Source organism: Xenopus laevis, chromosome 4L (genome assembly GCF_017654675.1).
Source record: "Xenopus laevis strain J_2021 chromosome 4L, Xenopus_laevis_v10.1, whole genome shotgun sequence".
NCBI classification, from domain to species: domain Eukaryota; kingdom Metazoa; phylum Chordata; class Amphibia; order Anura; family Pipidae; genus Xenopus; species Xenopus laevis.
This window is the reverse complement of record NC_054377.1, coordinates 61,382,463-61,407,423: the sequence shown is the minus strand read 5'-3', so window position 1 is coordinate 61,407,423 and position 24,961 is coordinate 61,382,463. Positions and strand designations below refer to the sequence as shown.

General features: G+C 38.4%; 1 protein-coding gene across 3 annotated transcripts in view; it reads right to left on the bottom strand.

Annotated features, from left to right (window-relative positions):
- The window catches only part of wtip.L (WT1 interacting protein L homeolog), an 82,149-nt gene that overhangs the window by 32,975 nt on the left and 24,213 nt on the right, over positions 1-24,961 (bottom strand). For all 3 annotated transcript variants that reach the window (XM_041589077.1, XM_041589076.1, NM_001112895.2), the window contains one exon: positions 4,647-4,748. In XM_041589077.1, coding sequence (XP_041445011.1) covers positions 4,647-4,748 — 102 coding nt within the window. The remainder of the gene's footprint in view (positions 1-4,646; positions 4,749-24,961) is intronic.

The following is a 24,961-nucleotide window of genomic DNA, read 5'->3' as shown; positions in this document are numbered from 1 at the left end:
GCTATTCTTATTTCTAGTATTTCTTTTCTGATCCTCTCCTATATTCCAGTGTGGAAAATTAGCCCAGGGAACCAGATTGCATTTGTGTCAGATTGCATTTTGTGTAAGCCATTCATCTACACAGTTTTCAATTCTTTTTTATAAAGTGCAGGACCACTCAATTAATTATAGATATAGATATAAAGGGTGGTTGGTTCAGTGCCCTCCAGTAACATATACTGACTAGTGCTGATATGTGTATACAGGTATGTTATCCAGAATGCTTGGGACCAGGAGCTTTTCAGATAAGGGTTTTTTCCGTGATCTGGATCACAATACTTTTAAAAAAAAAATGTCTTTAAAAAAATCCTTTAAACAATTAATAAATACAAAAGGGTTGTTTTGCCTCCAATAAGGATTAATTGCATCTTAGTTTGGATCAAGTACAAGGTACAGGATGCTCCATCCAAAATGCTTGGGACCTGGGGTTTTCCAGATATTTCTGTAATTGGATCTTCATACCTTAAGTTTATTAGAAAATCATGTAAACATAAACAACACCAATAGGCTGGTTTTGCTTCCAATAAGGATTACATATATCTTAGTTTGGATCAACTACACAGTACTGTTTTATTATCACAGAAAAAAAGGGAATTATTTTTTAAAATTTGGATTATTTGGATAAAATGGAGTTTATGTGAGACGTCCTTTCCGTAATTTGGAACTTTCTATATAATGGGTTTCTGGATAACTGATCCCATACCTGTACTATTTTATTAATACAGGGAAAAAAGAAAATCATGTTTAGAAATTTAAATTATTTGATTAAAATGGAGTCTATGGGAGATGGCCTTTCCGTAATTCAGAGCTATCTGAATAACGGGTCTCCGGATAACACATCCCGTACCTGTACTACATGTAGGCCCTGTATCATGTTTACATGGCCATAAAATTATACCTCGGCATACCTAAGCATTAAAATGTATGAAACCTTGAGTAGATGAGTGGTAAATAAATAATGGCTGACTATTAATGTAGATATCAGCTGTAAGTAAAACCTAATTTTAGCTAATTAGAGATATTTTATTTTCTAGTGCATTAAGCCTTCGCATATAATATATATGCAGTTTACCGTGTACTGCTGACTGCTTACAGTAATTATTCTCTCTGTTAAATGAGCTACAGGTGCACTACTATTCTGGATGAGAGTGCACGTAAAGTGGAAATATAGGATAGGCTTCAGAAGGTGAAACAGCAAAGAAGCCATGATCAACCGACTAGGAGATTTGTCACTCGCACTAAAAATGCATGTCCCCACTGGAAATAATTTAAATTGTAGGTGATAAAACAAACGCATCAGTTCGTGCTTCCGAAATCGTCTGTAGTTGCTGCGGGATGAGACTTTGTGCGACTTTGCGATATGTTGGTTTTGTGGTTGTGTTTGTGAGATTTGGTGCCCACAGTTGTGCATAAATAATCACGGGTGACAAATCTCCCTGTCGGCCACTACCCTAAAAAGACATGCCGGAGGTATATGACCCTTCTCTCTTATCTACACCATACTTCCTAACATTTTGTAAATAGAAAGAGGGACAAAAAAATTGCAGTGTGGAGTGCGGGAAATGTTTAGACCACGTCCATTTTGTGGCCACACACCCTAATTATCATGTCCATTTTACAAAATTTGGCAGGTTATGAAAGTTTGAACACATTTTTGTGGTTTATATGTTATTACAGTTTAGCTAATTAAGGCGAATTGCCCTTTAAGCTGCAAGTCACATTTTCCCCAAGAGACCAGCTTATCCTAAATTGTTACAATTGCTTCATTGCTTATTTTAAAGGGGTTATTCACCTTCAAACAGCTAGTTGTTTTCAGACAGTTCACCAGAAATAACAACTTTTCCCAATTACTGTTTATTTTCTATGTGTCACCATTTATCTAATATTGAAGTGTAAAGTGTCATTTTTCACCTGCTAAAGCAGCTCTGGGGGGGGGGGGGGTTGTCACCGACCCTGTAAACTGTTCTACACTGATACATTTAGTTGATACATTTCTCATCTTTGTCCCTGCTGAGCAGAATCAGAGTTTCATTACAGGCAGCTGTTAGAATTGATACAATAGTTGCTAATACTCCTGAGATACTGCTGAGAAATGTATCAACTAAATGTTGCAAATTGAAACAGTAGAGTCTGCACCTGAATTACTGAGCTGCCAGACTAAAACACCAAGGACAGGAACATTCAACTTTAAACTTGGAAAAACAGTAAAAAAAAAAAAATAATTGAAAAAAGTTCTGGTGAACTATTTAAAAACAACTAAACTGAAAAAAGTGTTTGGAAAGTGAACAACCCCTTTATATTGTTACAAAAGTGTATATTATGGGCTCTCCGCCAAAAGCCAATTAAGTTAGAAACGTATCTTTTATGGCTGTTCACTGCAGGAAATCAAATAGAAAGTCAGGACATTTCAGTAATATACACGGGACTGCGGTAAAAACGGGACAGTTGGGAGGTATGCTAACTGCTTTCCCTGACAGTGCCGAAAGATGAAAACATTACTCTAGGTAGCAGGTGTGTGACAATAAACCGAAGGCTTCTGCTTTCTCCTACTGGTAACACTGTCCTTATTATTCCTCTGCCCTCCTCCCTCCAGCTCAGTCAGACTCCCTCACTATTAATCACTGCTCCTTTATCATACATCAGCTCCAGATTTTTATCCTACCCATAACGCAATGGTACACGGGGCAACTATCATCTTGGTAAGTGGGTGACAAACTGCCTGTCGGATGCAGAGGCAGCATGCAGCGTCTGCATCCGACAGTCGGGCCGTGTCGGATGAACGATGCGACTTCATCCGACATTTCTATCTCTGAACTTATTTCCGGCGCATCCAAATTGACACCTGCGTTTTGACAGATCGTGTTGGAACGGTCCGAAAACGCCTGTTTAGTTCTACCCTAAACAACCACCTCAAAATAGTATGTCATTATTTTTATTCATCTCCAAATATAGATAAATGTTTCTAGTGAAATTCTCATAGAGAGAGAGACCTTTGACTTGTCAGTTAATGTGATATCCTGTCCTACACTAATGATAGTAAAAAAAAAAAAAAGCCAAGAAAACTGGTATCTTAAAGGAGACATAAAGGATTCCCACAAAGTCTGATCATCCTATTAGAATTCCTCTAAAGCCGTAAAATGTTTGCATACATCTTTTTTGTACCAGTATAGCATCCAGCACCCTCACCTGCATCTGTCGGCCCCTTCTACAATCCTCTTGAAATTCAAGCAATCAAAATAATATTATAAAAATAATATTGTTGAATATAATTACTTATATGTTTGCGAGGGTGCTTTACTTGCCTATTACAAGATGCAAATGAACACTATTATATTCTGGCCGGCAATGATGTGGTTTACTATAAAGGTCTAATTAAAATGGTGTACATATGTCTGGGTAATGTCACGTAACAGAAGTTTGCAATCAAGATGTGACTAGTCTGTATTAGACAGTGGGGGTCATTTATCAACACTGGGCAAATTTGCCCATGGGCAGTTACCCATGGCAACCAATCAGATTGCTGCATTCATCGTTCTACTTGCAGCTGGCTTCAAAAAGCTAATCACTGATTGGTTGCTATAGGTAACTGCCCATGGGCAAATTTGCCCAGTGTTGATAAATGAGCCCCAGTGTGTTCTGCATGAAACAAATTTAAGTCAGGGGTGGTCATTTACAAACACAGGGCAATATTGCCCATGGGCAGTTACCCATGGCAACCAATCAAAGTATTGATTTCATTGATCTACCTGCAGTTGCCTGAAAAAAAGCCAAGCACTGATTGGTTGCTATGGGTTACTGCCCACTGGCAAAATTGCCCAGTGTTGATAAATGAGCCCCACTGTGTCCAATTTTGCGGACAACCAAGTGTGAAAACATTCCCTAGCTAACCTGACATTCTGCTCCACCTGTAGAAATGACTTTCAATGATCTCCCAATTAAGACTACTGAAAAGCCTGAAAGGTCTGAAAGCCTGGTAAACCTAGGATACAGCAACAGCTAAGAGAAATAGGTGGTCAACACTAGAAACAAGAGCTTCGATATTTGGCCTGTGCAGTCATGACAGATCTTCCGCAGGTTGTGATATTGCCCCATCACTTGTGAGTTAATTGAGTTTTTGACGGAAAAAAAACCTCGAATCACTTTAATTAATTGAGCTTCAGCATGAAACCCACTGAAAAGAACGCAAACATTATGAAGGCTAATGGTCATATGGTTGAAGGGACCTCTGCCATTGACTCCTACATGACCTTGTCAGGTTTTAGCTGGTGTATTTTTCGATTTAAGCTATTTCCAGTTCCGGGTCTAATAAATCTCAAAAAAATGTAGTCTTTTTATTTAACTATTATGAAGTAGAGGTGCATCAAATCGAGATATGGCTGGGATTCTGCCTTTTACACGAACAAAGAACATGGCATTTTTTTGCAAGCTTTGCTTGGCTTATATGTACCCTTAAAGAACAGCTCAAGCCTGAGATAACCAACAAACACAAAACATATTTTCTAGCACAGCAATTCCGAATATAAGCATGTAGTCTAGACTCAATTTTCTGCCATAAAGCACCGAAGAAGCGTTGTCACACATTTGTAAAAAAAAAAAAAAAAACTTACCACAAGAGCAGCATGTGAAGCAGTTTGTATGATAGAGATTTCCCATTGCCTGACAGGCCTGGCTTGCTCCATAAACACCTTTACCACATTTTATACAAATACCTGTGGACAGAAATCAAGTTGTCAGCAGTGGATAAAGGGAAGAAACTGATCATCATAATAAATAAGCAGTTACCCAAAACAAACAAAATAAATCAAAACAGTTAAATAAAGATATGGTTGCGGCCCTTTCATTTTCAGGATTTAGAGACCCTGTGCTAGGTTGCCCTCAGTTCAGCACAGGGGATTTTTAATACCAAGAGGAAAAATGCTCTAGTGAACTAAGCAGTAGATAACTTTTATTAGTTTGCTAGACCTGGAGGAAATTTTTTACCTGGTACTACATAAGACCATATTTTTTTTAACAGAAGTTCTTTTTATAGAGTTTTTTTACCCATAGGGACACAGAAGTGAAGGGGGGAGGGGATACAGCTTATCGAGTGAAAACATCATACATTGACATGTTATCAAACATATTAAGAAGGTTAAAGGGGAATTATCGCAAAAAATTTAATTTAATATAAGCTTCATCATACTGAAATAAGAAACTTTCTAAATACAATCAATTAAGACTATGAAGATTTCCATTCATCCAGGTCATAGTATATTTAGTATCGGTAATTCTAAAACAACTGGACTTGCTGAGTAATCCTTGAAGATGTTTCACTACTCATCCGAGGAGCTTCTTCAGTTCAACTGACTGGTGTGGGAAATTCTCGTCTTATAAACTCTTCCACTAATCCAATCACAATGGCACATTGTAACTCTTCAGAGAGGTGACGTCTGAAACTCACATGTGATTACGTGGGATTACTGTGATAGGATTACCAAAGTATCATGCAACTCCTAGCAACAGGTGTTACTCATAAATGGATGTGTGAAATGTTCTGGAACCTCTGGGGTACAGATGTTGTACCTATGGGGTCCTAGGTTTGATTCCAGCAAAAGGCACTAGCTGAAAATAAGTTTATATGTTTTCCTCTAGTGATGCGTGGGTCTGTTTTTTTTACCCGCACCAACCCGAGACAACTGTCAGGCCCGGGCCACCCCGCCAATGACATCACAAAAGAGGCGGGCATGCGCCTATAATAATAGAAGCAGGAAGTTGGCAGTGTAAGGTCGCAGGCGGGGTGAGCAGGCAGAAAAAGCTCAACCCGGACCAGCGACCAGCAAAGGAAGTGCTGAGGTCACCCTGAACCCACCCGACATGCGGGTGTCATTTTATGATGGTCTGTGTGCTGCCTCAGAGATCACCAGACCACAAATACTGCAGCTCTAACTGTAACAGGAAGAAGTGTGGTAGTAAAACACAGAACTTTTTTCACAAATTGGCTCATGTGACCGAGCATGTATGTGTTCCCTTGGTTTGTGTGTAAGTACAGTGAATCATACGATCCCAGGGGGCGGATTCTTAGTTCTTAAAATGGCAATTTTCTATTTAGGATTACCAAATGGTACATGCTACTAAAAAAGTATATTTTTATCAAAAAATGGTTTATTTAGATGAAACACGGTTTTAAACATGAGCTGTTTTATGCAAAATATTTTTATAGAAACCTACATTGTTCAGGGGGTATAGCTAATGATTAAACTCACTCTAGTGTGTGATAGGGGCTATAAACTCCACTGGGAAGGGACTGAAGTGAATATATATATGAAGTTGAATATATAATCACTGTTAAGCACTGCAGAAAAAGCCATTGCTTTGATAATAATAATTTCCAAATGGTTAGTTCCTGCCATGTAGACTGTACTAATTTTAACACAGGCAATTCTGACCTAATTAATTTTTGCGTTAATATTAGTGTTGAAAGATGTTAAAGATAAATATGAAGATTAATGTTTATAATAATCTTCCTATGTTTTCAGTTCTTTTTCCCACTTAGAGTAGCAGCTTTTGTAGAGCGTTATGTATGCCATTTGCTCCAAATCTGCTGGATTTATCGGACCATTACACTTTCTGCTGCTAGATGAGTCAGAAATCTATACAAAAAAGATGAAAACTCAATCTAACAACTGCAAATGCATAAGGATGACAGTGAGCTTATGCCACATTTTTCTATGTGCAGATAATTCAAAACATCCTATTTTCCACTCCTATTCAGTGGATGCAGGGACAGACAGAATGCTTCAAGCATTTTGCATCATCACTGGCCATCTGTACCAAGTATATCTGCTGTTAGTGAAAAAGGGCAGCATGTGCTGCTGAAGATGAAGGAGTATGTGCAGTCTGCTATGCTAAGTCAAGAGACCATATAAATGCCCTCTGGCCACTCCTGCCTCTTTCTGTACTATACTGTATAGCATAAACCTACAGGCCTTCTACACCATCAAATTCTACACAAAGCTAGTGACAGTCTCCCTCTGAAAATCGTACGATCGGCAATACACGCAAAGATATTATCGGCAGGCGACAGAAATTTTCTAACCTGTCCGATCGACCAAACGACCGATCTCCGACGGACGAAAAATGTCGGGACTCTCCACACATGGTCCGAAAATCGTACGAATCCACGATTCGTACGATCAGATCTTTGCGTCTATGGCCAGCTTAAGGCTCACAATGAAACTCCTCCCTCACCTTGTGGCAAGTAATGGATTCTATGACTTCAAGTCCCTCTGCTTTACAGAGAATCTGGGTACCACTTACTGTGGAGTGACTTTAAAGGGATCCTGTCATCGGAAAACATGTTTTCTTCAAAACGCATCAGTTAATAGTGCTACTCCAGCAGAATTCTGCACTGAAATCCATTTCTCAAAAGAGCAAACAGATTTTTTTATATTCAGTTTTGAAATGTGACATGGGGCTAGACATTTTGTCAATTTCCAAGCTGCCCCATGTCATGTAACTTGTGCCTGCACGTTAGGAGAGAAATGCTTTCTGGCAGGCTGCTGTTTTTCCTTCTCAATGTAACTGAATGTGTCTCAGTGAGACATGGGTTTTTACTATTGAGTGTTGTTCTTAGATCTACCAGACAGCTGTTATCTTGTGTTAGGGAGCTGTTATCTGGTTACCTTCCCATTGTTCTTTTGTTTGGCTGCTGGGGGGGGGAGAAGGGAGGGGGGTGATATCACTCCAACTTGCAGTACAGCAGTAAAGAGTGATTGAGGTTTATCAGAGCACAAGTCACATGACTTGGGGCAGCTGGGAAATTGACAATATGTCTAGCCCCATATCAGATTTCAAAATTGAATATAAAAAAAATCAATTTGCTCCTTTGAGAAATGGATTTCAGTGCAGAATTCTGCTGGAGCAGCACTATTAACTGATTCATTTTGAAAAAATTTTTTTTCCCCATGACAGTATCCCTTTAAGTCCCAGAATTCATCACTTTACAATTGGGATTCATGTTTCTATTTCAAAACTGGTCCAGGAAAGCAGACTTGCCACAATGGCATGAAGAGGACTGCTCAACAAGATGTAGCACTCTAGTGCTCAAGAGAAGCCAATGTTTAGACAATTGAGGTCCATATTGAGTACAAAAGCTTTCACAACATTTACATAAAAAAAAAAAATCCTTGCATGTGCCAGCTCAAATGTATTTTATAGGAAAACACATATCTTATGTTGAAGCCTATTTTCCCTTGACTTTTGATGTTGGTTATTTCCCCTTATCTCAGCAAATGCATTCCTTAGATATCATGGGACACGCCAGCAATCCAGGATACAGGGAACAATTCACCTTGCAGAACACAGATCTTATAAAAAAACAAAATGCACACATTCAGTCACAGTTTCCTTCAGAGTGATATGCTTTGATCTTAACATTTTCAACTATGTAGCCAATAACTTGGCACTGTTCTCATTTAAAGGAACATGTAGAATAGGATTTTAAGACACAAGTATCCAAAATGTTATACTCTAGCTAGAGTCTGCAAAACTATATATATAGTACAATAATTATAGAGTTAAAGTTATAGAATGGGCAATTCTAAGCAACTTTTCAATAGGTTTTCATTATTTATTTTTTATAGTTTTATAGTTATGTGCCTTTTCCTTCTGACTCTTTGCAGCTTTTAAATGGGCGTCACTGACTCCCTGCAAAAAAACAAATGCTCTGTAAGGCTACAAATGTATTCTTATAGTTATTTTTTATTACTGATCCTTCTATTCAGGCTTTTGCCGTAACCATTACTACAATGAAATAATTTAAAAATCTATAATTAAATCCTGTTGGGAGCAGCGCCGATCCGCGCCTTTATGCCGCCTGAGGCGCTCACGTTTTCTGCGCAGGAGCGGGTCGGGGAGCTGCACGACGCTAGTGCAGAGAGCGCAATTGCGCTCTCTGCACTAGAAGAGCCGAATTTCCGGGTTGAAAACCGGAAATTCGGCTCTTAGTTACCAGGAGCGGCATTTTTGCCGCCCCTGGTAACCAGGGGGGCGCTGCCGCCTGAGGCGAGTGTCTCAACTCGCCTCATTGGTGGAGCGCCCCTGGTTGGGAGCAGTAAAAATTGTGCCATATCTGTTTAACAAATATGGTTATATAGTTAATTTTGTTTCACTTGATTAACACATTTATAAATATACAGATTATATATTAAAAAACAACCAGTAACCAAAAGGAGAGGCAATAGGGACCTGCCCAAAAGGCCTTATGAGACCGATCCTGCCATAATTCTTGTGAACTATTTAAAGGGGACATGTCACCCTACAAAATAGTTTCAGTTCTTTTTTACAGGCAGCCACCATATTGTAATGTAAACATTGTTATCAAGGGAAGCATTGCATTATGCCAAAATTGTGTTTGTATTCCAGAATGGAGAACCTGATGCCCATGCCTGTACACTGGCTGCACAATTTGATGGTGAGGAAGGAGGGGGACATGTGAGGAGGTCAGGGACATTTAGGAAATGCTGAACAAAAAGTCAAAGTGATTGTCTGCCCCACCTCTATGCCTTAGGAATAGAGGCAGGGAAGACAATATGTAATTGACAGCTGAGATTTTGAAATAGTTTTATAATGGGTATGGATGTGCTAATAAAAAAAGAACTTTTGATTCTTGTTTAATGTGAATATAACTTTTATTATACAGCTTTTTATGTCTGGGTGACAGGTCCCCTCTAACATTGTGAAGAAATCCATAAGTATAAAGATTTAAATAAAAAAAATCCTACCCAGAAATATTATTCACTGTGATCATGTTATTTAAAACTGGATAAGTATTTAAGGTGACTTGTTTTATTTTTCTAAACGCTGGTTCTATCCCTTATTTTTTTCCTCTTGTTGATTTATCTAAAGAAATGTCCTCCTGTGACACAATTTGCTGGGATTCTTTTTGTTGACTGTTTATACCTCCCTGCCAGCACCTTGCTTCCATGCTGGGAAAGAATATACAATATGTTTTTCCTGGAGAAATGCTCATTAGCCATAGAAAAATAGAGCCAGGGTGAAATGAGTCAGGACATGCTGCCCACACAGCAGAATTGAGCCATCAGCAAAAGAGCAGAGAATTTGAGCATGCGCTAGAGAATCAATGTATGACTGCGAATTAAATACCATCCAGCATAACCACAGATAAGTGCTGAGAATCATCTCTACACAGGATATGGTTTTAAAGAATGCTTCAACTCAGATGTATTATAGGGAACAGCTACAGATGTATATGCTTTATACAAATCCTTTTAGAGACTAAATCTAATTTGGTCTCAGATTTTTCCTGAAACCTTCAGGTCCATCAATTTCTGTAATGTAACAAGTATGCCTCAAGGAGGTTCCGTCAGTCAACCACTGCTGCATACTAAACAGGCTGACATTATTCATATAACCAGAAGGCCAAGGACTGCATATAAATAGGTGGTCAACTTATAACAAACATTCTGCTTGCCTTATGTACTAGATCAAATGTGCACCGTACACTAAGATTGCAAGCTCCCACAGGTGTGGGACCTGTTATACAGAATGCTGGGATTTTCTGGATAACAGATATTTCTGTAATTTGGATCTTCATACCTTAAGTCTACTAGAAAATCATGTAAACATTAAATAAACCCAATAGGTTGATTTTGCCTCCAATAACGATGAATTATATCTTAATTGGGATAAAGCACATGCTACTGTTTTATTATTACAGAGAAAAAGGAAATAATTTTTTAACATTTGGATTATTTGGATAAAATGGAGTCTATTGGAGTTTCCGTTATTCAGAGCATTCTGGATAATGGGTTTCCGGTTAATAGATCCCATACCTGTATGAACAAACATGGTTAAACATGGTTAAAGAGGCCAGTATCATACTGCAGATCATGAAGCACAGTCCCTTGGCAGCAAAGGGGTTAAGATATTTTTTTTCCTATAAAATAAAGTCATATATTTTCAGTTGTGAAGCAAAACTGTCCTTCCATACAGACTACTACTGCACATCTAGAGCCATGTTTTCATTAAGGCATGAAGACAGAATAATGGGTTATAGTAAATAATGGTTTTTGTTCCTCCTGTGAAAAATTACATACTTTAAAAAGCCTTGTGAAGCAATAAAAACCACAATCTTTAGATGTGTATTTGCTTGTCTTGGAATGTGATTATGGAAAAATGTGGGAGAGGCAGGGGGAGGATTGTACTGATAGGGTTGAGATTGTTTGGGAAAATTGCTTTTGCTGGACAGAATTTAACCCTTAGGAACTGGCACATGAACCATCTCAATGTATGCATCTATCAAGCTTGTCCAAAACACATACCCCGTATGTGATAAATGGCACTAAGCTTGCCCAGGTGCAGTAACCCATAGCAACCAATAAGATGTTTGGTTTTATGCAGGTGAAACTAAATGCCACCTGATTGGTTGCTATGGGTTACTGCACCTGGACAAACATAAAGTCTTTTAATTATCATAAATTCATTATATGAGCCTTAAACTTATAAGAGCTGTATTCATCAGCTATTTTGGAATTCTGTGCATTCAGGGGAACTCAAATTAGAAAACAACAAAAGCATCATTTCCTCTATGTATCAGTCAAGTCAACTGATCACAACAGACAACGCTACAAAACCACGAGCAATACACAATCCTAGCGCACAAACAAGATCAGTGTACTTCCTGGTTAAGCAGCTGTAACCCCAAGCAGCAGCTTGATATTTTTATTATAATTTATATGGTGTAGTTTAAGATTAATCAACACTTCCCAGGAAGGATTAATTTACATTACTACCAACAAACTTTTTCGATACCAAAAAAAGAGAATAAACAAAACAGATCTCATTTATTGTAGGGAAAACGGTCAGTTAAAGGAACAGTAACATCAAAAAATGAAATTGTTTTAAAGGAAAACTATACCCCCAAAATGAACACTTGAGCAACAGATAGTTCATATCATATTAAGTGGCATATTAAAGAATCTTACCAAACTGGAATATATATTTTATAAATCTTGCCCTTTTAAATCTCTTGCCTTGAGCCACCATTTCGTGATGGTCTGTGTGCTGTCTCAGAGATCACCTGACCAGAAATACTACAACTGTAACTGTAACAGGAAGAAGTGTGGAAGCAAAAGACACAACTCTGTCTGTTAATTGGCTCATGTGACCTAACATGTATGGTTTGTTGGTATGTTTGTGAGTACAGTGAATCCTACGATCCCAGGGGGCGGCCCTTATTTTTTAAAATGGCAATTTTCTATTTATGATTACCCAATGGCACATACTACTAGAAAAGTATATTATTCTGAAAATGGTTTATTTACATGAAGCAGGATTTTACATATGAGCTGTTTTATGCAATATCTTTTTATAGAGACCTACATTGTTTGGGGGGTATAGTTTTCCTTTAAAGTGATAAAAATATAAATCAGTGTTGCCCTGCACTGTTTGCTTCAGAAACACTACTATTGTTATAAATAAGCTGCTGTGTAGCAATGAGGGCAGCCATTCAAAGGAGAAAATGCTCAGGTTACACAGCAGATAGCAGATAAGCTCTGTAGAATATAATGGTGTTATCTGTTATCCACTAATTAACCTGTGCCATATAGCCTTTTTTCCACTGCTACACAGCAGTTTGTTTATATGAACTATAGTAGTGTTTCTAAAGCAAACAGATTTTATATATATATATATATATATATATATATATATATATATATATATATATATAAAAGGCGCAAATCTGGTGCACAACGACAAGAAAAAGAAGCCTGTGTACTGGTCAAACGTTCATGATAATTATATCCAAAAAATAAAGCCGCACTGACAGGACTTAATGAAAAAAAAAACAAATAACTTAACCCTTTAAGTGCCAGCAGAATTTCACATTTTGGTTACGCGAAATGCCAGCCGTTTTTGAAACATTTTGTGCTCTCTCACTTTAGGGGCATTTTCTGAGGGGAAACCTATAGTTTACCTAGGAAAACTATACATTGTTTTTTTCAGTAGAAACTGAGCTTTCTAAATCTGCCTGAGTTTTCATGTATTTCCACCTGTGCAAAAAAATTTATAGTGCTAAATACCAAAAACAAATGAAAAATTACCATTTTTCATCGTATATCAATTTATACCAGAAAAATATTTCATTTTACGGATGAAAATCCAACTGATTTGGAAAGCCTTATGTCTCTCGAACGTGCCAATACCAGATATGTATAGTTTTAGGGAGATTTAGGATTTCTGTACAGCAAAAACTCCCGGCAGTATATTACCGAATTTTGAAAGCACTAAGGCAGAAAACGGCATGCTTTAGATTCCAAGGCAAAAAATCCTGAAACCGTAGGTTTACCCCAGAAAACCATACATTTTTGAAAAGTACACATTCTGCCGATTACAAAATGGGTAACTATGTCTCTCTACTCCCAACTACCAAACATAAAAGCTTGTCTGAACATAGCGGTTTTTCAACAAAAAATTCAAAATTCTGAAAAATCATTTCAAAGGTTTTATTTTGCTGCTCCGCATATCCCAAACTATATTAGGTACCAAGAAAAAGCACCTGAAATATGATTGCCAGGGGTCCACTGAACAATTTGATACCCATTATGCATAGGTTTACCAAAGTATCTGGCATTTAGAGACACCAATATGAAGTTAGCACATCCAAATTGTTCAGGACTTTACTTCAGCTACTGAGAAATCAACACATTGACTGCATTTTTTGTGGGGTAAAAACACAGAAATATATGTTTACCCCCCAAACCCATATATTTTTGGAAAGTACACATTCTACTGAATCTAAAATGGGTACCCATGCCTTTCTGCTCCAAACTACTGAGTCGCAAGGCTTTCCCACAATTGTCGGTTTTGGTGAAATATCTGAAAATTTCCTCAAAGCTTCAACTTCCCAGCACCATATCGCCCATGTATCATTACGTACTAAGAAAAAGCACCCTAAATATGATTGCCAGGGTTCCTCTGAACATTTTGGTGGTCATTGTTCATAGGTTTACCAAAGTATCTGGCATTTAGAGGCCTCAAAATGAAGTTAGCGCATACAAATAGTCCTGTGGGTAACTTCATCTAATGAAAAATCAACACATTGACTGCATTTTTGTGGGGTAAAAACACAGAAATATATGTTTACCCCCCAAACCCATATATTTTTGGAAAGTACACATTCTACTGAATCTAAAATGGGTACCCATGCCTTTCTGCTCCAAACTACTGAGTCGCAAGGCTTTCCCAAAGTTGTCGGTTTTGGTGAAATATCTGAAAATTGCTTCAAAGCTTCAACTTCCCAGCACCATATCACCCATGTGTCATTACGTACTAAGAAAAAGCACCCTAAATATGATTGCCAGGGTTCCTCTGAACATTTTGGTGGCCATTGTTCATAAGTTTACCAAAGTATCTGGCATTTAGAGGCCCCAAAATGATGTTAGCGCATACAAACAGTCCCGTGGGTAACTTCAGCTAATGAAAAATCAACACATTGACTGCATTTTTGTGGGGTAAAAACACAGAAATATATGTTTACCCCCCAAAACCCATATATTTTTGGAAAGTACACATTCTACAGAATCTAAAATGGGTACCCATGCCTTTCTGCTCCAAACTACTGAGTCGCAAGGCTTTCCCACAATTGTCGGTTTTGGTGAAATATCTGAAAATTGCCTCAAAGCTTCAACTTCTCAGCACCATATCACCCATGTGTCGTTATGCACCAAGAAAAAGCACCCTAAATATGATTGCCAGGGTTCCTCCGAACAGTTTGGTGGCCATTGTTCATAGGTTTACCAAAGTATCTGGCATTTAGAGGCCCCAAAATGAAGTTAGCGCATACAAACAGTCCCGTGGGTAACTTCAGCTAATGAAAAATCAACACATTGACTGCATTTTTGTGGGGTAAAAACACAGAAATATATGTTTACCCCCCAAACCCATACATTTTTGGAAAGTACACATTCTACAGAATCTAAAATGGGTACCCATGCCTTATTGCTCCAAACTACTGAGTCGCAAGGCTTTCCCAAAGTTGTCGGTTTTGGTGAAATATCTGAAAATTGCTTCAAAGCTTCAACTTCCCAGCACCATATCACCCATGTGTCATTACGTACTAAGAAAAAGCACCCTAAATATGATTGCCAGGGTTCCTCTGAACATTTTGGTGGCCATTGTTCATAAGTTTACCAAAGTATCTGGCATTTAGAGGCCCCAAAATGAAGTTAGCGCATACAAACAGTCCCGTGGGTAACTTCAGCTAATGAAAAATCAACACATTGACTGCATTTTTGTGGGGTAAAACACAGAAATATATGTTTACCCCCCAAAACCCATATATTTTTGGAAAGTACACATTCTACAGAATCTAAAATGGGTACCCATGCCTTTCTGCTCCAAACTACTGAGTCGCAAGGCTTTCCCACAATTGTCGGTTTTGGTGAGATATCTGAAAATTGCCTTAAAGCTTCAACTTCCCAGCACCATATCACCCATGTGTCATTACGTACTAAGAAAAAGCACCCTAAATATGATTGCCAGGGTTCCTCTGAACATTTTGGTGGCCATTGTTCATAAGTTTACCAAAGTATCTGGCATTTAGAGGCCCCAAAATGAAGTTAGCGCATACAAACAGTCCCGTGGGTAACTTCAGCTAATGAAAGATCAACAAATTGACTGCATTTTTGTGGGGTAAAAAACAGAAATATATGTTTACCCCCCAAAACCCATATATTTTTGGAAAGTACACATTCTACCGAATCTAAAATGGGTACCCATGCCTTTCTGCTCCAAACTACTGAGTCGCAAGGCTTTCCCACAATTGTCGGTTTTGGTGAGATATCTGAAAATTGCCTCAAAGCTTCAACTTCCCAGCACCATATCACCCATGTGTCATTACGTACTAAGAAAAAGCACCCTAAATATGATTGCCAGGGTTCCTCTGAACATTTTGGTGGCCATTGTTCATAAGTTTACCAAAGTATCTGGCATTTAGAGGCCCCAAAATGAAGTTAGCGCATACAAACAGTCCCGTGGGTAACTTCAGCTAATGAAAAATCAACACATTGACTGCATTTTTGTGGGGTAAAAACACAGAAATATATGTTTACCCCCCAAACCCATACATTTTTGGAAAGTACACATTCTACAGAATCTAAAATGGGTACCCATGCCTTATTGCTCCAAACTACTGAGTCGCAAGGCTTTCCCAAAGTTGTCGGTTTTGGTGAAATATCTGGAAATTGTCTCAAAGCTTCAACTTTCCAGCATCGTATTGTCCATGTATCATTACCAGCATAAAGCATCCTAAATATAAACATATGGGTCTACTAAACAGTTTGATACCCAATGTGCATAGATATACCAAACTATGTGGCGCACAGAGACCCCCAAATGACAATATGTATAGACATTTTCACGGCTGACGCGCTGGCTGCTGCAATATAACCACCCGGTGTGTGTATTATGCGACATTAGCCCACCTAACAGTACAGAGACCCCAGAAAACCATATATTTTCAGAAAGTACACATTCTGACGAATCCAATATGGGTAAATAAGTGTTTCTACTGCAAACTGCCAAACTGCAAAGCAATGCTGAACATAACGGTTTTTATGAAATTTCGGAAAATCGTCACAAAGCTTGAATTTTACCCCATTATATGCCACACATTTCGTAACGTATCAGCATAAAACATCCTAAATATGAACGCCAGGGGTCTACTGAACACTTTGATGCCCAATATGCATAGATATACCAAACTATGTGGCGCACAGAGACCCCCAAATGACAATAGTGTATATACATTTTCACGGCTGACGCTCTGGCTGCTGCAATATGAGCACCTGGAGTGTGTATTATGCGACATTAGACCCCCCTAACAGTACAGAGACCCCAGAAAACCATATATTTTCAGAAAGTACACATTCTGACGAATCCAATATGGGTAAATAAGTGTTTCTACTGCAAACTGCCAAACTGCAAAGCAATGCTGAACATAACGGTTTTTATCAAATTTCTGAAAATCGTCACAAAGCTTGAATTCTACCCCATTACATGCCACACATTTTGTAACGTATCAGCATAAAACATCCTAAATATGAACGCCAGGGGTCTACTGAACACTTTGATGCCCAATATGCATAGATATACCAAACTATGTGGCGCACAGAGACCCCCAAATGACAATAGTGTATATACATTTTCACGGCTGACGCTCTGGCTGCTGCAATATGAGCACCTGGAGTGTGTATTATGCGACATTAGACCCCCTTACAGTACAGAGACCCCAGAAAACCATATATTTTCAGAAAGTACACATTCTGACGAATCCAATATGGGTAAATAAGTGTTTCTACTGCAAACTGCCAAACTGCAAAGCAATGCTGAACATAACGGTTTTTATCAAATTTCTGAAAATCGTCACAAAGCTTGAATTCTACCCCATTATATGCCACACATTTCGTAACTTATCAGCATAAAACATCCTAAATATGAACGCCAGGGGTCTACTGAACACTTTGATGCCCAATATGCATAGATATACCAAACTATGTGGCGCACAGAGACCCCCAAATGTCAATAGTGTATATACATTTTCACGGCTGACGCGCTGGCTGCTTCAATTTGAGCACCTGGTGTGTGTATTATGCAACATTAGACCCCCCTAACAGTACAGAGACCCCAGAAAACCATATATTTTCAGAAAGTACACATTCTGACGAATACAATATGGGTAAATAAATGTTTCTACTGTAAACTGCCAAACTGCAAAGCAATGCTGAACATAACGGTTTTTATGAAATTTCTGAAAATCGTCACAAAGCTTGAATTTTACCCCATTATATGCCCCACATTTCGTAACGTATCAGCATAAAACATCCTAAATATGAACGCCAGGGGTCTACTGAACACTTTGATGCCCAATATGCATAGATATACCAAACTATGTGGCGCACAGAGACCCCCAAATGGATATATAGTAAATAAAATTTACAAGGCAAAACAAAATAAGGCAGTAAAGAGTGAAATGCAAAAAAATCCAATAAAACCACAAAAATCAATGTTTTTTTTCCAGACTCGTGTTATCGGCCGTCAGAATCACAGTTTGAATATTTTAGCTGGGCCAAACAGGTTATACGGCTAGAAACAAGTGAACACAACATACGCAGAGCTGAAAATGCAATAAAATGGCTAAAAATTCAATAAAATGGCTAAAAATGCACCAAAATACCCAAAATTGCAATATAATCACCGAAATAACATAAAAAAGATATTGCACAGTACGGTTAGCGAATACGCTATTCGTAATGGCAATAAAACATTTTTTTCAGCCAAAAAAAGAAACGATGCGATAAGAAAAAAAAAAAAAAAGCCACAATGCCATGTATGTGCGTGTGCGTGTGTACAAATGGTAAATTACATGTTATGTGCGCGTGTGTGCGTGTGCACATGTGTGTAAGTGCAGTGAGTGTAAGTGACCCCCCCAATCCCCAAAAATGTATGTGTAAGTGTGTGTAAGTGTGAATCTAAGTGTGTATTACTGTAATAAGTGTGTGTTGGTGTGTTTGTGTGTGTAATTGTTGCACTAACCTGAAAAAATCGCTGGAGACTGTTGCAGGCGATCTGGAAGGGCCTCAGGAAGAGATCTGCGACGTCCTCTGTGTGCCTGTGCTGTGGGGGCGGAGATATCCAGCGCGGTGTAGGCTGCAGCAGCAGGACACGTAAGTTACACGTGCCTGCTGCTGTTTTTGGGCCCCTGGGCGATCGCGCCCCAGGGGCCACTCGATCCCCTGCTCTGCTCGTTGCCTAGGGGCAGGGGATCGATGCGGAACAGCCGCTCCTCCGCTCCAGAACCCGGAAGTGCTGCAGAACGTAGAATCTACGTTCTGTGGCATTTCAAGTTACTTTTCCACAGAACGTAGATTCTACGTTCTGTGGCACTTAAAGGGTTAATATATATAAATATATATATATATATATATATATATATATATATATATATATATATAGAAATAGAAGAGATCGCACCCGCAGGACTTATTCTTAAACAAAAAAGATTTATTGCAAGTAGATGCTGACGTAATAAGTCCTGCGGGTGCGATCTCTTCTATTTCTAATTGTTGGTACTGAACCTGGACTGCACCCAGGCACGCCTGACCTTTATTTCGTGAGTGCCGGATCTCCTGCTCTATATATATATATATATATATATATATATATATATATATATATATATTAGAGCTTGGTTCGGGCAGGCACTTGGATTTGGCCAAATACGCATCCCTAATATTCACGCTTTTTACAAGTAGTCATCCCTTTTTTTTCCACATATTGTTGTGCTACAACTTGTCTGACAAACAAAATAATCTATAATGTTGAAGTGGGAAAAAGAATAGAAAATTTGCAAAATTAGTTACAAATTAGTTACAAATCAACCACCACCATAAGTAAGTTCTGGTGCAATCAACTGCCATTCATAGGTTGGTTGAATGGCCCACCTGTGTGCAATTAAAATGTCACATGATCTCAAAATACTGTAAATACTGAACACCTGTATCTGGAATATACATATCTAAACAAATAGCACCAAAAAGACCAATGAGCTATTAAAAAAATTCAAGCGCAAAGCTCCGGAGATGCAACAATTAGGCTTGGTTTATTTAAAAAAAAAAATCTTAGAACATCCCCTGCATCACTAGAAAACACTAACCAATAATATGCACAAATGTCACCTGCACAAATCACAAGTCAATCTCTGAAGAATCTGGTAAGATATGACCTGTAGTTTATATTCATTTAAACATGGCCAGCTTAGTAAGAGCACAATAAGCTGCATAACTCTGCATGAAAACAAACTACTCTTTTGATTTATCTGGTTAAATTCCACTGAAATCTAAAGAGGAAATGCGAAAATAAGTAAATGAGGTGGGGCTTTGTTCATGCGGTTCTCCTCTCTAGTAATATTCTGTTTGTATGAAAGCACTTCAAAGCTTTGCATACACTGATGAGAAGCCCTGCATGACACAAGAAGAATTAGTCTGTAGCTAAGTTATCATTAGCTCCCACCCTGACTGTGCTTTAATGCAAAGAGGGACAGATTCAGCTTATGGAAACGCTGGAGCAAAAGTCACTTCTTTCATATGATTAATGCAGCTTGCATCTCTTATGCATGTGCATCTAGTTTCATGAAATAATTGCAATTTCCCTCTAAATTTGCTATTCTTTGCCCCAACACAACTGCAGCTTTTTTTTGCACAGTAAATAAGCAGAGAGTATATACACATACTGAGAATACCCCTGCAAAAGAAGGGGTTCCATAGATACCAGAAGGTAGCCACCTTAAAGGGGTTGTTCACTTTTAAATAAATTTTTAGTAAATATATAGAGTGATTTGCAACAAAATTTGCAACTGAGTTCCATTTTTTATTATTTGTGGTTTTTGAGTTATTTAGCATCTCTTCAGTTTGCAGTTTCAGCAGTCTGGTTGCTAGGCTCCAAATTACCTTAGCAACATGCATTGATTTGAATGATAGACTGGAATATGAATAGAAGAGGTTCTGAACAGAAAGATGAGTAATAAAAAGTAGCAACAATAATACATTTGAAGACCAATTAAAAAGTTGCTCAGAATCAGCCATTCTATAACATACTTAAAATTAATGTAAAAGCAAACCACCCCTTTAACATTAAGACTGTCTTCCGTGTGATGAAAGAAAGTGTAATTCTAAGTAGGGATGCACCAAACTCTAGTTTTATGGATTTGGCGAAATCCCGAATGCTTCCTTTAATTTTCGGCCGAATATTGAACCAAATCTAACTTATTGCAAGCAAATGGGCAAAAATTGACAAGATTCAGCCTTGCCAGGTTCTTGGATTTGGCTGAATCCAAATCCTGCTTAAAAACTGCCTTGGATTTGGCCACATTCCAAACTGATTCTGGGAAAATGGAAATTCAGAGACATCTGATTGATACACCTGCTACCATTTGGCTCAACAACTGATCTCTTCCTCATCTGATCGGAGTCTCTCACATTTGTAGCCTTTTTATAACACCATTTCAGTCCCTACATTTGTAACGAGATACTAAATAAAAATAATTCTTATTTTAATTTTAAAAGAAAAGCCTTCAGCATACATATTATATTTGTATTTAGAAGGCATAGCCTTCATTGCCCCCAGCTGAATCTGCCTCAACCTGAAATTCTCTTAAAATCGAATGGGTCAGTGGGGCACTAGCTGTGGTAATTAAACACACATGGCCCTTTAAATGCTGAAAAGCTATTTTCTCATAGAAGTATCAATTTCCTTTTATTTGTATCACTGTAGGAAGGGAGTGGCTAATAGTGATGTGTGGGTTGAGACCAGCACCTGACCTTAACCTGACGCATGTGGACCCGCACCCGACCCAGCCTGTTGGTCCACATTTCTGGATATACCCGCGCCCGCCCCTGATGTCACCGAGGGGGTGAGGCATTACAACAAGACTCAAAAGTCCAGGGAACTGGGGCAATGTTTGGTCACGGTTGGGGAGGGCGGCAAGGGCAGCAGGAAGAGCTTGGTTCTCAACCGCCCCAAATATTTTGTGTGTTTGGTTGCCCAAACCCGCGGGCTACAGGCTGGAATCACTAATGTCGAACACCTTTCAAAATGGTGCTTACACCACCCCAAATAGAATCACTGAACCCTTAGTTGTACAAAGCAGCAGTGAATTTAACACATCTACATTATTCACAATAAGCAATACAAATGGATGAAACCTTGCACTGCAATATTTGTTTGGGACAGGGTTGGTTCCTTATTGGGGATATGAATCCAGAATTACTATACTAGTTGCCCCAATAAAAGATACCGTAACTTAACTCTAAGCAACTTTTCAGCATACATTAATTAAAAAAAAAAAAAAACTTGCAATGGTTAAGATGCTAATTGTAAACTGCAATGGAAAGCAATATGTGTTTGTGCCTTTCTTCAGTATCTTCAGAGCAGACATCCTCTGGTGAATGGTTCAGGCTGCGTTCCACAAGGAGAACACACATGATGTAGGAAACTTAGGCTACATTTCCAATCATAGGCCTGGCTGGCGACACAAAATGCAACAGCCATATGGTACTTAGCAAGCAAAATATTAAAATAACCCTTTGCCTTATGACCAAAGTGCATTAATCTCTTTGCAGAATAAACACATGGAACACATGGAAATAAAAAGAAATATACAAGCCTGAAAAGCATTTTTCACAATCCAGATAACACAATAAATGATATGCTAGTAAAACTTCTGAACTCTAGGAGCAACTCAAAAGCTACCTGAACGAGAGGAAAGCTGGAACATCACCGCTGTTGTTACTAAAGTTTTACGGGCCTATTTATTAAACCTCGATTTTCTCTGGTCAAGTTTTAAAGGGGAAAACTTGAATTTTTAGACATTTATTATACCCCAAAGCTGTTAAAAATTCCAAACCGAAAATTCTCCAGCTAAAGCCTGTCAAAATCATGTATAAATCAATGACAGATGTCCCTGAAGATGTTTCTTGACATTGTGATCTGCGCTGGTTTTTGTTATTGATATACAGCTAAAATCCAACCGTCAATCAAAATATATGATCAGGCTATAGATCCCTAGCATTCTGATCCTGCAGTGACACCCTGGGGGCTTCTAACAGACCCCAGTCACTGCAACAGGTCATCTACTCTACCTATACCTCATAGGAGCAGGATACATATTGGAACCTGTCATAGGAATGACTCCTTGCACATCGAGAGGCAGCAAACCAATCAGCAAAACACAACGAGACCTGCCTACAAAGTATTTGTAAAACAAATCACTATAATTCGCTAAATAAATGACAAGAGCATATGTGCAAGTATTTCATCAGGCGACTATATGAGTAAGCCTGAGATCATATGCTGGCAGTTTAGAGGGAAAATTTTCATGCCAAAAGATGGCCACACACACACACACAGTTCCTATGGCATCCAGTCTAGGGATGTACCAAACCAGGATGCCATTTATAATTCAAAGCTGAACTGAAAACAGCAAAGATTTGCTCACAAAAAAATGCAAGTTTGAAAACTGTGTTTTAATTAAAATTTGGATTCAACCAAAACATTTTTGTGTAAGATTTTGCTATGTAAAATTTTAATCACAAATTCATAGCCAATGGACAAGTTGTCTCACATTTTTACTTGCCACCCAGAATGTGTATTGCAGCTGTGGCTATACTGCTTGATAACTGTCTGTGCCACCTCAACTTTGTGCCAGATTTATAGCTGAGCACTATAACTTCAGTGCAGAAATTGCTCTGAGTAATCATCAGCAAATTTGTTCAGTCACCTTCACCTGTGTATCGTGCTCACTCTCCAGTCAGGCCACACCAGAAGACCCACAGACAATTTCAGCAAACATAGGTATGGATGGAGCACATAACACGCAGTCTCTGCCGCAAATAATTATTTATTGATTCAATAAATAATTATTTGCAGCCACACACAAACAAACGTGTGTGTGTGTTGGAAATGTCTTCTAGGGAAGCACTGGTTGTAGATGAGCAGGAAATGAAGCACAAAACAACATTAAAGGTATCATATATCATTTATGGGATAAGGTTCCAGTTTAGTTGGAAAGCTTTCTCCCTCCAGTGTAAATGTACTGCTTCAACAAGAAAACTGCACAAAAACTGGCCAGGATGTACCACTATTTAAATATTTCCTATATTACAAACAACACAAAAATTACTTTAAAGTGCCGGTATATCACAGATCTTTAGCTTCTAGACACCAGTTGGACATCCCTGCACTGAATTGAATGCAAGTTGCTGCTGACCTTGGGTTTTGTAATTTCTAGATTGCGGTGTTAAAGCACCATTGGCATTTGATTCTATTGACACAAGTCTGGTATGCCTATTCTGCTGTGGAAACCATGGAACTACTGCCCATGTTCAGGGTGGTGCAACATTTGCTTAAATTTTAGCACAACACACTGGCACTTTATGATTCTATTACAGTTCAGACCACTGAACATTTTTAAGCAACAAGTGTCTGTCACTGCACAGATTTGGGCCCTTGAGTGTGGTTCCCTCCTGGTGAATATTAGGAGTATCCCCTGTCTCAAACATTGTGGGTTTGTTTGGGAGAAAAATTTGGGTTAGCTCCCCAACCAAAATGTGGGTGTGTGTAGTCTGTATATTGTGTTTATTATCTGCATAGGGACATCACCATACAGCCAAGGAACAGGGACCACGGCATTATTTTCAATAAAAAAGGATAGTGAAACTAAAAAATCCTATTGGAGCCAGCGCTGTCAACTTCTCTACTTTGTTACCTAGTTGCCTCTTTCTGTACTGCAATAATCAGCTGTTTGGTATTGATTTGACACCTGATCCTTAACAACAGAATTGGCTTTTTGCTAGGGTCCTCTGGGTTATAAAAATGATAAGCTGGTGCCTTCAATAATGCAGATCACTTCACTGCCCACAGACCATTCCAGTCTCTATTTCATATATCTGATGACATCCACACTCCTTTGCAGATTATTATTATATCAAGTGTAACAGCTCACATAAAAATGTGGTATTTTGGGACTTCCACACCCTTTTTAAAATGTGTATAGATAACATTTAAGCTGTTAAATGACAAGCTTTCAATTTCATTTCCAAAAAATGTACGGTACTTACATATATTTTTGGTTCTTGAAGGGAGGCTGCCAAGTAATATATTTATAATAATCCAAGGACTCAAATGTCCTTTAGAAATTTGCCAGGGGCAGCCCAGAAGTGCCATTTAAGAATTAGAATTTAACACATTTTAGAAAACACTTGCTACTCTAACAATAGTTCTGTGAAAATACAGGCTTGCATAAACTGCTACCACTAATTATTAGACATCTTATATATCTCCTATTGGCATTTAGATATGCGTGTAC